This window comes from Pelophylax lessonae (genome assembly GCF_965119305.1).
Source record: "Pelophylax lessonae genome assembly, chromosome: 5".
NCBI lineage: Eukaryota > Metazoa > Chordata > Amphibia > Anura > Ranidae > Pelophylax > Pelophylax lessonae.
In genome coordinates this window covers 482,106,776-482,119,666 of record NC_138772.1, presented here as the reverse complement: position 1 = coordinate 482,119,666, position 12,891 = coordinate 482,106,776, and the positions used below count along the sequence as shown (strand labels likewise).

At 42.5% G+C, this 12,891-nt stretch overlaps 1 protein-coding gene across 1 annotated transcript in view; it reads right to left on the bottom strand.

Annotated features, from left to right (window-relative positions):
• Window positions 1-1,108: 1,108 nt before the first annotated feature.
• Window positions 1,109-12,891, bottom strand: part of MATN2 (matrilin 2) — a gene marked incomplete at its 3' end in the record, with an annotated part of 143,739 nt that continues 131,956 nt past the window's right edge. The window contains exons 15-17 of the mRNA XM_082259007.1: window positions 5,062-5,103; window positions 4,445-4,528; window positions 1,109-1,263 (exon numbers count right to left, since the gene is read on the bottom strand). Of these exons, the coding sequence (XP_082115133.1) occupies window positions 1,109-1,263; window positions 4,445-4,528; window positions 5,062-5,103 (281 nt within the window). The remainder of the gene's footprint in view (window positions 1,264-4,444; window positions 4,529-5,061; window positions 5,104-12,891) is intronic.

Here is a 12,891-nt window from a genome sequence, read left to right as displayed (position 1 = left end):
CGTTTTGAAAAGTCCTGAATGCTGCTTATTTGGTACGGTTTTCTAAACCACACAAAAAACGCAGCTTCCCATTGAAAGGAATGGAATTTGTGGCAAAATCGCTGTATAAAGGCACTGATTTAGCATTTTTTGTGCATTTTTGAGTCACATGTCTATTTATCACAGGTGCAGGCAACCAAAAAATGTACAGCATACTCATCTGAAACACAGCAAAATCAGGGTCAAAATGCATTTTGCTACAGAGCAGTGTGAAAGTACCCTTAGTCAAGATGGCGGCGCCAGCACCCGATAGACGGTTGAAGAATCAGCTCGAGTAAGGACACCGCTGGATGCCTGGACAGGTACAGTAAGTGCCCTAATATTAAAATATTTGTAGCTGCTGACTTTACATTTTTGTTGGGGAGCCCGGAGCTCTTTTTTAGCTAGCCAGATGGGGGTGTACACATGCTTTGGCACAAATCATGCCCCCTGTTGCGTTTGGCGGGCAGCACTGCCACCGAAGATGACCCATTCATGCGATGGGGTCAGCACATGTTTGTGGAGTGGTGGTGTGGGCTTTACAGAGTTAAATAGGCGGTGAGAAGATGATACCACCACCGTGCATTGTGGTACGCTGCAACAATGTACTGTAATGCATTGACGTGCTTTGTGGTGCAGTGCATCAGAAAAAAAAGCTGCGTGTACGTATTGTGGTCCTCTCCTGTGCACAGACAGCCTATTTAATTAAGGCACAGCACACATTAAACTAGAACTCTAGGCAAAACCTTTTTTAGTTTAGGTTATAACTCCTGTCAGATTTTTTTTTTTTTTGTAATCTGTGTCCCATAGCCAAACAGGAAGTGAGAGGAAATCCCTGCAAATGAAGGGAATTCCTTGAGGATCCCCAGGTCACCAGAACTATGTCCCCATTGGAAGATTTCCCCTCTTATTTTTTTGAGGACAACCCAAAATTTGTGATTTTCTTTTACTTTCACTTTCAACGATAATGGTAAACAAGAAAAAGAGAGAGGGCGAATCTGCCTAACGAGGGTACAGACCGAAATAAAAACTGACAGGGGTTCTAATCCCTCTCCACTCCATCCAAAACTAAAAAAAGTTTTGCCTTTAGTTATACTTTAACACAATGCACAGGAGCAAACAATTGTAAATAGACCCTTGCCCTTTGTGAAAGGATATATTGATGACTTAGCCGCTTGACTTCTTCGTTTGCATTGTTCTGAAACTCCAGTATATTCTTACACTGACACCGCTCCTCCGATATATCTGGGACAATAAAACATAAGACAACATATATAAATTTCAATTCATCAACATAAAATCTGCAATATATACATTGGGAACCTGTGCCAGAACAATTGATAGGCCACAATTCCATCACATGTCCACGTACAACCACTTATTTACTTTGGATAGATAGAGAGATGAAAGTGAATATTAGCCTTTTATAATATCTGAGTATAGTCCATAATATACAATGTGGTTGAGACCGCAAACACCTCCTTCACCATCCTGACCTAAAGGCAGAAGGTAGAAGATGCTGGCCATCTCTTGGATATGTCAAACCAGAAGCACAGTCAGTTTAGGTTCACATCTATGCTGGTTGTGCTTGATGCGTTTTTTTTGTGTTGCGTTTTTAAACCCTCATTTTTATATGTGTTTTTGCATGCAGTTTACATGCATTTTGTGTTTGTTTTCCTCTTTAAACACACTGTATGTAGCTGGTTGTTAAGGAGCAGCCTGGGAAGCTGCCGTGTCCTTAACAACCGATGAGTCATCTAAGTGTAAAAAAAAAAAGAATTGGCAGCAAAAAAAAAAAAAAAATGGCGTGGGGGTCTTCAGGTCTGGTATGAATTTAACCACTTGCCGACCGCCGCAAGTAGATTTACTGCGGCGGTCAGCCCCTCACAGGCAAAGTGATGTAAATAAACGTCACTAGCCTGTGAGGCTCCCGCGCGTGTGACCGGCGGACCCGATGTCCGCCGCTCACTCTGCGATCGGAGGGGAGAGGGAGAAAGTCAGGCAGTTTGTGTAAACAAGCTGCCTGTCATTCTCCCCTGTGTAGAGACACCGATCATACGGTTCTACTATGTAGGACCGTTGATCAGTGTAACTACAGCTCAACAGACAGCCAATCACAGTTAGAATCACGCCCCTAGGGACACACACAGCCCCTCCCTCTCAAATAAAGTTAACCCCTTCACTGCCAGTGTATTTTTACAGTAACAGTGCATATATATAGCACTGATTACTGTAGAAATGTCACTGGTAACCCCAAAAGTGTCAAAAATGTCAGTCAAGGGTCCGATCTGTCCGCCCCAATGTCGCAGTACCGCAAAAAAAATCGCAGATCGCCGCCATTACGCGTTAAAAAAAAAATGACAAAAATCTTTCCCTTTGTTAGTAAACGCAATAACTTTTGCGCAAACCAATCAAAATACGCTTTTTGCGATTTTTTTTACCAAACATAGGTAGCATAAAACAAATTGGCCGAAAATGTTAAAAAATTTTGATTTTTACTTTTTTTTTTTGGGGAATTTCATATAAAAAAAAAAATGTGAAAAATATTGTTATTTTTGCAAAATTGACGCTCTTTTTTTGTTTATAGCGCGTGATTAAAAAATCGCACAGGTGATCAAATACCACCAAAAGAAAGCTCTGTTTGTGGGAAAAAAAGGACGTCAAATTCGTTTAGGTACAGCGTCGCACGACCGCGCAATTGTCCATTAAAGAATTGCAAAATACCCCCTGGTCGTTTAGCAGCCAAATCCTCCGGGGCTTAAGTGGTTAAAGGGGAACCCCACACACACAAAAAAAGAGAGAGAGAGATCACCACCACCATCATTCCTCATACGAGCATCCTGATCACCGCCATACCTCATACTAATGTCTACCTATTGTTGCTGGGGGTGAATTTTGTTCCTGGGGGTGTATGTTTTTCCTAGGGGAAGGGTCTATTGTTGCTGGGAGATCTGCTGTTGCTGAGTGGGGGGGGGGGGGTCTATTATCATTAACCAATTCCATACAATATACGTATTATCACAAAATGATACTTGGCTCTGTATTCTCTAAAAGGAGCTGTACTAGGAGATGAATAGGGGGTGGAGACAAGGGAGGGTCCTCAGAGGTAGGTAAGAGTGGAGAGGGAAAAAAAGCTCTGTATGTATATATATTACTATATATACACTACTCAAAAAAAAGGAACACTTTTTAATCAGCTAGAGTATAGCATCAAGTCAATTAAACTGGTCAGTTAAGTAGCAGAGGGGGTTGTTAATCAGTTTCGGCTGATTTGGTGTTAATGAAATTATAACAGGTGCAGTAGATGGGCAACAATGAGACAACCTCCAAAACAGGAATGGTTTTACAGGTGGAGGCAACTGAGAATTTATCACATGAGGCGATACCTGGACCCTATAGAGGTTGTACAGGCAGTCCAACTCCTCCAGGATGGCACATCAATACATGCCATTGCCAGAAGGTTCACAGGACCGGTATCTGCACCTTTGTGCAAGGAGGAATAAGATGAGCACTGCCAGAGACCTACAAAATTACCTCCAGCAGACCACTGGTGTGAATGTCTCTGATCAATCAGAAACAGACTTCATGAGGGTGGCCTAAGGGCCCTGTGCTGCTCACTGCCCGGCACTGTGGAGCTCGATTGGCATTTGCCACTGAACACCAGAATTGGCAGGCCCCGCCACTGGCACCCTATGCTTTTCACAGATGAGAGCAGGTTCACCCTGAGCACATGCGACAGACCTGAAAGGGTCTATAGAAGCCGTGGAGGACATTATGCTGCCTGTAACATCATTTAGTATGACCGGTTTGGTGGTGGGTTAGTGATGGTCTGGGGAGGCATATCCATGGAGGGACGCACATATTTCTACAGGCTAGACAATGGCACCCTGACTGTCATTAGGAAAAAGGATGAAATCCTTGGACCCACTGTCAGATCCTACACTGGTACAGCGGGTCCTGGGTTCCTCCTGGTGCACGACAATGCCCGGCCTTTATGTGACGAGAGTATGCAGCCAGTTCCTGGAGGATGAAGGAATTGATACCATTGAATGGCCCCCACGCTTGCCTGACCTAAATCCAATAGAACCCCTCTGCGACTTTATGTTTCGGTCTATCCAACGCTGCCAGGTTGCACCCCAGTCTGTTCAAGGGCTCAGTGATGCCCTGGTCCAGATCTGGGAAGAAATACCCCCGGTCACCATCCATCGTCTCATTAAGAGCGTTCCCCGATGTTGTCAGACATGCTGATAGGCTAACTGGTCCTAGTATGCGTATGAATGTGAGTTAGGGACCTTAGATTGTAAGCTCCTTGGGGGCTGGGACTGATGTGAATGTACAATATACAGTATATGTAAAGTGCTGTGTAAATTGTCAGGGTTATATAAATACCTGTAATAAATAAAATAAGGAGTACATAAAATCTCACCTTCTGCTTGTGTAGTGAATTTTAGGGCAGACATGGAACAGGAGACTGTGATTTCTCCATTCTCTTTAAACTCAGAAATCAATTCTGAAAGATAGAAATGTTTCAATTACATGATATCAGCCAATCATAATTATTGTACCATTTCTGACAACCTGCAAATCACAATAATTGCATGACATCTGACAAAATCTAATAATTATTCAACATCTGAAAATCATATTAATAAAATGACATTTGACTCCATAGAAAGCTCTTTCTTCAGCACTTTATTATTCTTCTCAAACTATAAGACACAGGTCAATAGAAGAACAATGGGTTATCAATCATACCAAAAACATCATCATTGTCATTTTGTAAATTCTGGGATTGATTTACTAAATTAGTGGAGCATGTTCATTTTCACAGTAAATTTTCAGTTATTTGAGTGAATGAGACAAAACAAAGTGAAAATTCTCTTTTCAAAAAATACCCAATCACGTGTATGGAAAAGTAAAGTGTTTTTTAAGGAAAAATGAGGAAGGTTTAGAACCTCTGCCAAGTTCTTATTGCTGTCTGAGGCCCTTACAGCACAGTATAATCTTGTCCTCGAAGGATTTAGCCTTAACTGCGGCACTCACCTTCATTAGATATTTCAGTATTGGCCTTCCAGTTGGTCCACCCTGAAAAAGAAATACAAGTGTCATTTATTATCCACAAGTCCAACTGTTTTCTGATTTTCTGGTATCTGAACAATTCAAATTGGCCACTGGATGCTTTGCCATGAAAGGAAATCATGGCAATGGAAAGGAAACCCATAATAACTTTAAAAAAAAAAAAAAAAAATTTGCAAGGAACGTATATATACATTCAACATTAATGCTACCAAAATAAGTGTTGCTGTAAATTGCCTCCAGCATTGCTCCTGTTTCCTCTTGCTGGAGGCTGCCATTTTGCTGAAGCCCAGAGCTCCTGAGCAGCAGTAAATCATAAAGTGGAACTCAACCCATCCATTTATCATTTCAAAACACAGTTACATTCCTGGAATGCCGGGTTTGCTAACTGTCAATTTGCGCTACTGAATTCTTTTAGTGTGTATTAGGACATACGTGTGAGAATTCTTTTATTATTTATGCATTATAAGTAGCAGCACATATTACATTTTAGTGTTATTATATGCTAAGCGTGGGGATTATATTTATATATTATTCATTTACTCATATAGTATATAGATACTGTATATTTTGGCAATTAACTGTCATTTGCTTGTGTCCTCAACCAAACTGTCAAACCATCAAATGGCTGCTGTCATAACTGATCACATGTGCAGCACCATGACAGCTGCAGATCAAACAGAAGCTGCTTCCTTGGCTGTAAAGGATAGGAGGATTTAATTCAGCTTTAAGACTGTCAGCAGATTGGCCTCTACAAACTCATCAGTGCCCAGAAAAAGAGAGCAACTGAGCATGTGCAGAGCAGGGTGGGACAATTGTGTTACTGGATTTTAGACTGTATAGACCCTTATTTTTAATAATTTATATAGCTATACCTGCAAAAGGGGCCAGCCAGTCAGTCACTGTATGACATCTTCTGATTCACAGTCCTAAATAGAACCTACACTGCTCAAAAAATCTAAGGCACAGTACTATATTCTAAGCATATTTGAACTATTCTCTAAACGTTTTAAAATTCCACACTATGCCTAGTGGAAAAATTATATATGAAATACATACACTCAATGGGGAAAAATATCTATACTGATACGTTTGATGGAAATGAAAATTATCAACCTACAGAGGGCTAAATTCAAAGATACCCTGAAAATCAAAGTGAAAAAATGATGCAGCAGGCTCGTCCTTTTTGCTGAAATTTCATTGCAGCAACTCAAAATGGTCCTCAGTAGGTTGTATGGTCCCCATGTACTTGTATGCATGCTGTCTGTTTTCAGTTTTGCAGAAACACACTACAGTCCATTTAACATGGTTTCCTATGGGTCACGTTCACATCTGTGCATTTTATGGAAAGGTCCAGGGACTTTTTCTGGTTTTTGGGTCTATAGACTTCAATGGATCAAAAATGTGTTTTGAAAAATGCAAAATGTACCTGGAATACGCATCAACTGCAACCTGCATAGGTGTGAACCAGGTCTAACGCTCGATTTACTCCTATACATGTTGCTTTTGAGCGTTTCTGTAGTGCTTTTTGCTGTGCTTTCTGCATTTTTTACAGTGATTTTGCCGCGATTTGCGGTTTGTATGATTTTTTGGGGGTTTTTTGGAAAATTTGTTGTTGGGCAGATTTAAAAATGCAAATCACAGCAAAATTGCAGTGTAAACGCAGTAAACACACAATACTTGCGTTTTGGATGCTGGTTCATTGAAGTCTATAACATGCAAAACGCTGCGGGGAAATAAAGTCCCAGACCCTTTCCAAAAACACAGAGGCACATAAATGCACTGATGTGAACGTGTTCCATAGGAACCCTTGTAAAAAAAAAAAGCAATGCATTTCTGCAAAAAGAAAAAAGCATGAAAAATGCATTAGTGTGTATGACGCCTAAATGAGGACTGAGATGTCCACAAAGCATCTATTTAGCAGAGTTAGGGCTCTTTCACACGGGCGATCCGATCAGATCCGCCTGTCAGTTTTTTAGGCGGATCTGATCGGATCCTCCATGCAGCTCTATGGGGCAGCGGATGTCAGCGCAGACACCTCCGCTGACACCCGCTGCCATCCGCATCCGATCCTGTGCGTGAAATCTGGACGGATGGAAACCCTATTTTTCCATCTGTTCAGGGATCGGATCGGATGAGAGCGGACAGGCGGTCCGCTCTCATCCAATCCCCCATAGAGAGCAGCGGGAGCTGTGACACCTCACTCTCCGCACTGCAAGCGGAGACGGAGCTGTCATCCGCCGGCTCAGCGGGGATCGATCCCCGCTGAGCAGCACGGATCCGCCTACAGAGGCGGACCATGTGAAAGAGCCCTTAGGAAGGATTATAACCCCTGTTATTTTAGGCTCGATTCACACCTTTGCATGTTGCTTTTGAGCATTTTTGTAGTGCTTTTTGCTGTGCTGTCCTCTTTTTTACTATGGTTTTACCACAATTTTGCCGCGATTTGCATTTTTTTTTTTTTATGTGGGGGAATTTTTTGTTAGGCAGATTTAAAAATGCAAATCGCAGCAAAGTTGCTATAAAAATATAGTTAAAAAAAAAAGCACTAAATGCTTTTCTGCAGCTTCTCCATTAAGGTCTATTAAACCAAAAAAGCGAAAAAAAACACAGCTTTTGCATTTAAAAAAGTCCCTGACCCTTTCCAAAAACGCAGAGGCACAAAAATGCATTGATGTGAACATGTTCCATAGAAACCCATGTAAAAAAAAATTGAAGTGCATTTCTGCAAAAAGAAAAAGGCATGAAAAACGGATTAGTGTGTATGGAGCCTAAATGAGGACTGAAATTCTCCTTTGAAGTCTATTGAACCAAAAAGCACAGTTTTGCATTTAAAAAAGTCCCCGACCCTTTCCAAAAAACGCAGAGGCACAAAAATGCAATGTGAACGTGTTCAATAGGAAACCATGTTAAATGGAGTGTAGTGTGTTTCTGCAGAAGGCATGAAAAAATGCATTGGTGTGAATAGAGACTTAAGTGGGGTACACACTAGAAGAAAATCTGCCGAAAATTCCCGCCCGATGTGAAATCGTCCGATTTTCGCCTAGTGTGTACACAACTTTCAGCAGCCGATGCCGACATTTTCAACGAAAAAAAACTGAGGGACAAACGCCAAAAATTTTTTCGTCTGTCCCCAGATGACCGATTTTCGTTTAATGTGTATGCAGTACGTCCGTGAAAAATCGGATCCGAAAGACCGCACATGATCTGAAGTTGCTGACAACCCAGAAGTCTAGGAACAAATGTGCCAAAAAAAAGAAAAATCGGACGAGAAAGACATGTGAACAGATGGGGAGCTGCAAAGACTGGAAGGAGAGAGACTAAGGAGCTGATTGGTGTAGAGAGAGCCTCCTTTCTGATGGGGGAGTCCTGCCTAGGAGATGTCCCAACGTTCTCCTGCCACTCTTCTACCAAGCTGAGTTCTTCCTGTGTAAGGCCTGGCTCACACCTATGCAGGTTACACTTTGCATACTCCAGGTGCATTTTGCGTTTTTTAATACACATTTTTTATCCACTGAAGTCTATAGAACCAAAAACCAGAAAAAAATCCTTGGACCTTTCCATAAAATGCTCAGATGTAAACGGGCCCCATAGGAAACCATGTTAAAGAGGAAGTAAACCCTCCTCTGTAACTTGTACCTATAGGTAAGCCTATGATAAGGCTTACCTATAGGTACTGTAAATATCTCCTAAACATGTACCGTTTAGGAGATATTTACCTTACATGCAGCCAGTGACGTCACTGGCGCATGCGCTCTGAAGGAACCGCCGCTGGTGCCGTTTCTTCAGAGACCCGTGCCGTGACCGTCGGCTCCCGCGCGCGTGCGCGGGAGTGACGTCACCGCGGCTCCGGCCAATCAGATGGCCGGATGCCGCGATCCCGGAAGACGGACGACTGGACATGTCGCCCGTCATACAGGTAAGCAGGCAGCACGGCGGGGGCTCGTTCTAAGGTAAGTATTTCATAATGAGCTAGTATGCGGTGCATACTAGCTCATTATGTCTTTCTCTTTCAGGTTGCAAAAAGAAAAAAAAACATTTTTTCTGGTTTACTACCTCTTTAATAGACTGTAGTGTGTTTCTGCAAAACTGAAAAAGCACTAAAAAATGCATAGGTGTGAACCAGGCCTTAGCGACTGACCCCATGAGCCTTGCACCCGTTCCTTACTCCAGGTTAGAATCTGCAGTAATCCCTGCTGTACCAATCTCAGGCTCTGCTTCCAGTCACAGGGCATTTCAGAGGGCATTTGACAGGCAGTGAGATGGTGTTAAATCGCCTCCTCTCCACCCTGATTTAACCCTAAAATGCCACACTACTGCCCTATTGAACTGAATGGGTGAGTTGCTTTGCAACTTGTCAAACTTTGTAGCCCACAATAAAATGCTGCAGTCGTGGCATGTAAACAGCCTGGCTGTTATTTTAGAGATCCGGTGGGTGGCTGGTGAAACCAAGGCTCGCCCGCCCGTTCTTACAACTACCGACCACCCTGAAAGAGAACTATTTCATGAGCAGTTGTATTTCTTGTCAGGTGCCAGGTTTATGTTTTCTATTAGTTCACACACTTATGGACCTTCCCAGGTCCAACATTAATATTAGCAGAATTAAAGTGGAACTTTAGTCAGAAACTTAAATTGATTATAAACGATCGCCTGGTAAAACAACCCATTCAGTTTAAAATAGAAATTAAAGGCATAACATTTTTGTATAGATATAAAAACAACATTATAAATACCCTTTTTTATAAGTGATGACATTCCCTGTTCTCAGCTGCCTAAGAGCTGGGGGGAGGAAAAGCAGCAGTACACTGAGCTTCCTGGTGAATGGCTGTGCAACGGGGGTGTCAGGATAAGTCTGATCATTGGAGGAGAACACACTGAGTTCCCAGCATAGCTAGAGAACTGACCACAGTGTGCTCTCCTGCTTAGTGTGGTCAGTTTTTTTTACTGGGAGAGCAGAGGGACTGGCAGGAACACCATGGATTTCACAAAAAGGAAGCAAAACAAAGAGAACAGAATACTTTCTCATACAAGTACATGGTACAGCAGCCACATACCAGGAATATGATGTTACATAGTTAAATAGTTTGTGAGGTTGAAAAAAGACATCAGTCCATCCAGTTCAACCTATGATGTGTGTGTGTGTTTGCTGTTAACCGTACATCATATACCCCTGTATGTTGTGGTCTTTAAGGTGCCCATCTAATAGGTTTTGAAACTATCAATGCTCCCTGCTGATACAACTGCTTGTGGAAGAGAATTCCACATCCTTACTGCTCTGACAGTGAAGAACCCCTTACGTACTTTAAGGTTAAACCGCCTTTTCTCTAGTCTTAGTGAGTGGCCACGTGTCTTATTGTATTCCCTTTCTCTGAATAGTTTGTTCCTTATGCTAGGGTCGCCAGTACAATATTTGTACATTGATATCATATCCCCCCTCAATCCTCTCTTCTCCAGAGTGAATAAGTTCAGTGCTTGTAGTCTTTCCTCATAGCTGATGTCCTCCATTCCCCTAATTATTTTTGTTGCCCTTCTCTGGACTTTCTCCAGTTCCAGCACATCATTCCTGAGGACCGGTGCCCAGAACTGGACAGCATACTCCAGATGTGGCCGGACCAGAGTCTTGTAGAGAGGGAGAATAATTTCTTTATTTCTGGAGTGAATCCCCTTTTTTATACATCCCAGTATTCTGTTGGCTTTGCTTGCAGTGGCTTGGCATTGCATGCCACTGCCAAGCTTGTTGTCTACCAGTACCCCCAAGTCCTTTTCCATCCTAGACTCACCCAGAGCCCCCCCCCCCCCCCAGTGAGTAGCTTGCTTTCTGGTTTCTGGCACCCAAGTGCATTACTTTACATTTTTCAACATTAAACCTCATCTGCCATGTAGTTGCCCATCCCATTATTTTGTTCAGGTCCGCTTGTAAGGTTTCCATATCCTGCCCAGAAGATATTGGCATGCTTAGTTTAGCATCATCCGCAAATACAGAGATTGTGCTAGATATCCCCTCCTCTAGATCATTTATGAATAAATTAAACCGGATTGGTCCCAGGACAGAACCTGGGGGATAACAAACGCTTTAAAGTGTTACTAAACCCACAACAGCACAATCAGTATGCAGTAAAGCATACTTGTTATACTCATTGTGGAACCTAAGGGGTTATTCCTCTGCATTGTGTAAAAAAGGCTGTTTGATCCTGTATGCACAGATCCTACTCTTCTTCCACTGACTCCAGAACATGTCCAGATAAGACAGAGCCTTTGGAGTCAGACTGCACATGCTCAGTTTGGTGTGTATTGCTAGTTTTTTTTTTTTCTTGGAAGGGTGCATTTAATCAGCACAGGGCCAATAAGCACTGTCCAGACAGAGGGTCAGGGATCCTGGATCCTTATAGGGACAGCTCAGTGCAGTATTAAAACTCCTTCTAAATGTTTTACCAGGAACTTATAGAAGTCATACAATGAGGGAAAAACATATTTGATCCTCTGCTGATTTTGTACGTTAGCCTACTGACAAAGAAATTAAAAGTCTATCATTTCAAAAGGTAAGTTTATTTTACCAGCGAGAGACAGAATAACAAAAATATCTAGAAAAATGCATTTTAAAAACGTTGAGTAAAATAAGTGTTTGATCCCCTATCAATCAGCAGGATTTCTGTCTCCGAGGTGTCTTCTATACAGGTAGCAAGCTGAGTTTAGGAGCACTCTCTTAAAGGGAGTGCTCCTAATCTCAGCTTGTTACCTGTATAAAAGACTCCTGTCCACAGAAGCAATCAATCAGATTCTAATCTTTCCACCATGGCCAAGACCAAAGAGCTGTCCAAGGATGTCAGGGACAAGATTGTAGACCTACACAAGGCTGGAATGGGCTACAAGACCATCGCCAAGCAGCTTGATGAGAGTGTGAGAACAGTTGGTGCGATTATTGGCAAATGGAAGAAACACAAAATAGCTGTCAATCTCCCTTGGTCTGGGGCTTCATGCAAGATCTCACCCCGTGGAGTTTCAATGATCATGTACATGGTGAAAAATCAGGCCAGAACTACATGGGAGAATCTTGTCAATGATCTCAAGGCAGCTGGGACAATAGTCACCAAGAAAATAATTGGTAACACACTATCCTGTGAAGGACTAAAATCCTGCAGCACCCGCAAGGTCTCCCTGCTCAAGAAAGCACATGTACAGGCCCGTCTGAAGTTTGCTAATGAACATCTAAATGATTCAGAGGAGAACTGCGTGAAAGTATTATGGTCAGAAAAGATCAAGATCAAGCTCTTTGGCATAAACTCAACTCACCGTGTTTGGAGGAGGAGGAATGCTGCTTATGACCCCAAGAACACCATCCCTACCGTCAAACATGGAGGTGGAAACATTATGCTTTGGGAAAGTTTTTCTGCTAAGGGGACAGGACAACTTCACCTCATAAAAGGAAAGATGGAGGGGGCCATGTACCATCAAATCTTGGGTGAGAACCTCTTTCCCTCAGCCAGAGCATTGAAAATGGGTTGTGGTGAGTGTATTCCAGAATGACAATGACCCAAAACACATGCCAAAGCAACAAAGGAGTGGCTCAAAGAAAAGCACATTAAGGTCCTGGAGTGGCCTAGCTAGTCTCCAGACTTTAATCCCATAGAAAATATGTGGAGGGAGCTGAAGGTTCCAGTTACCAAACGTCAGCCTCAAAACCTTTATGACTTGGAGAGGATCTGCAAAGAAGAGTGTGACAAAATCCCTCCTGAGATGTGTGCAAACCTGGTGGCCAACTACAAGAAATGTCTGACCTCTGTGATTGCCAACAAGGGT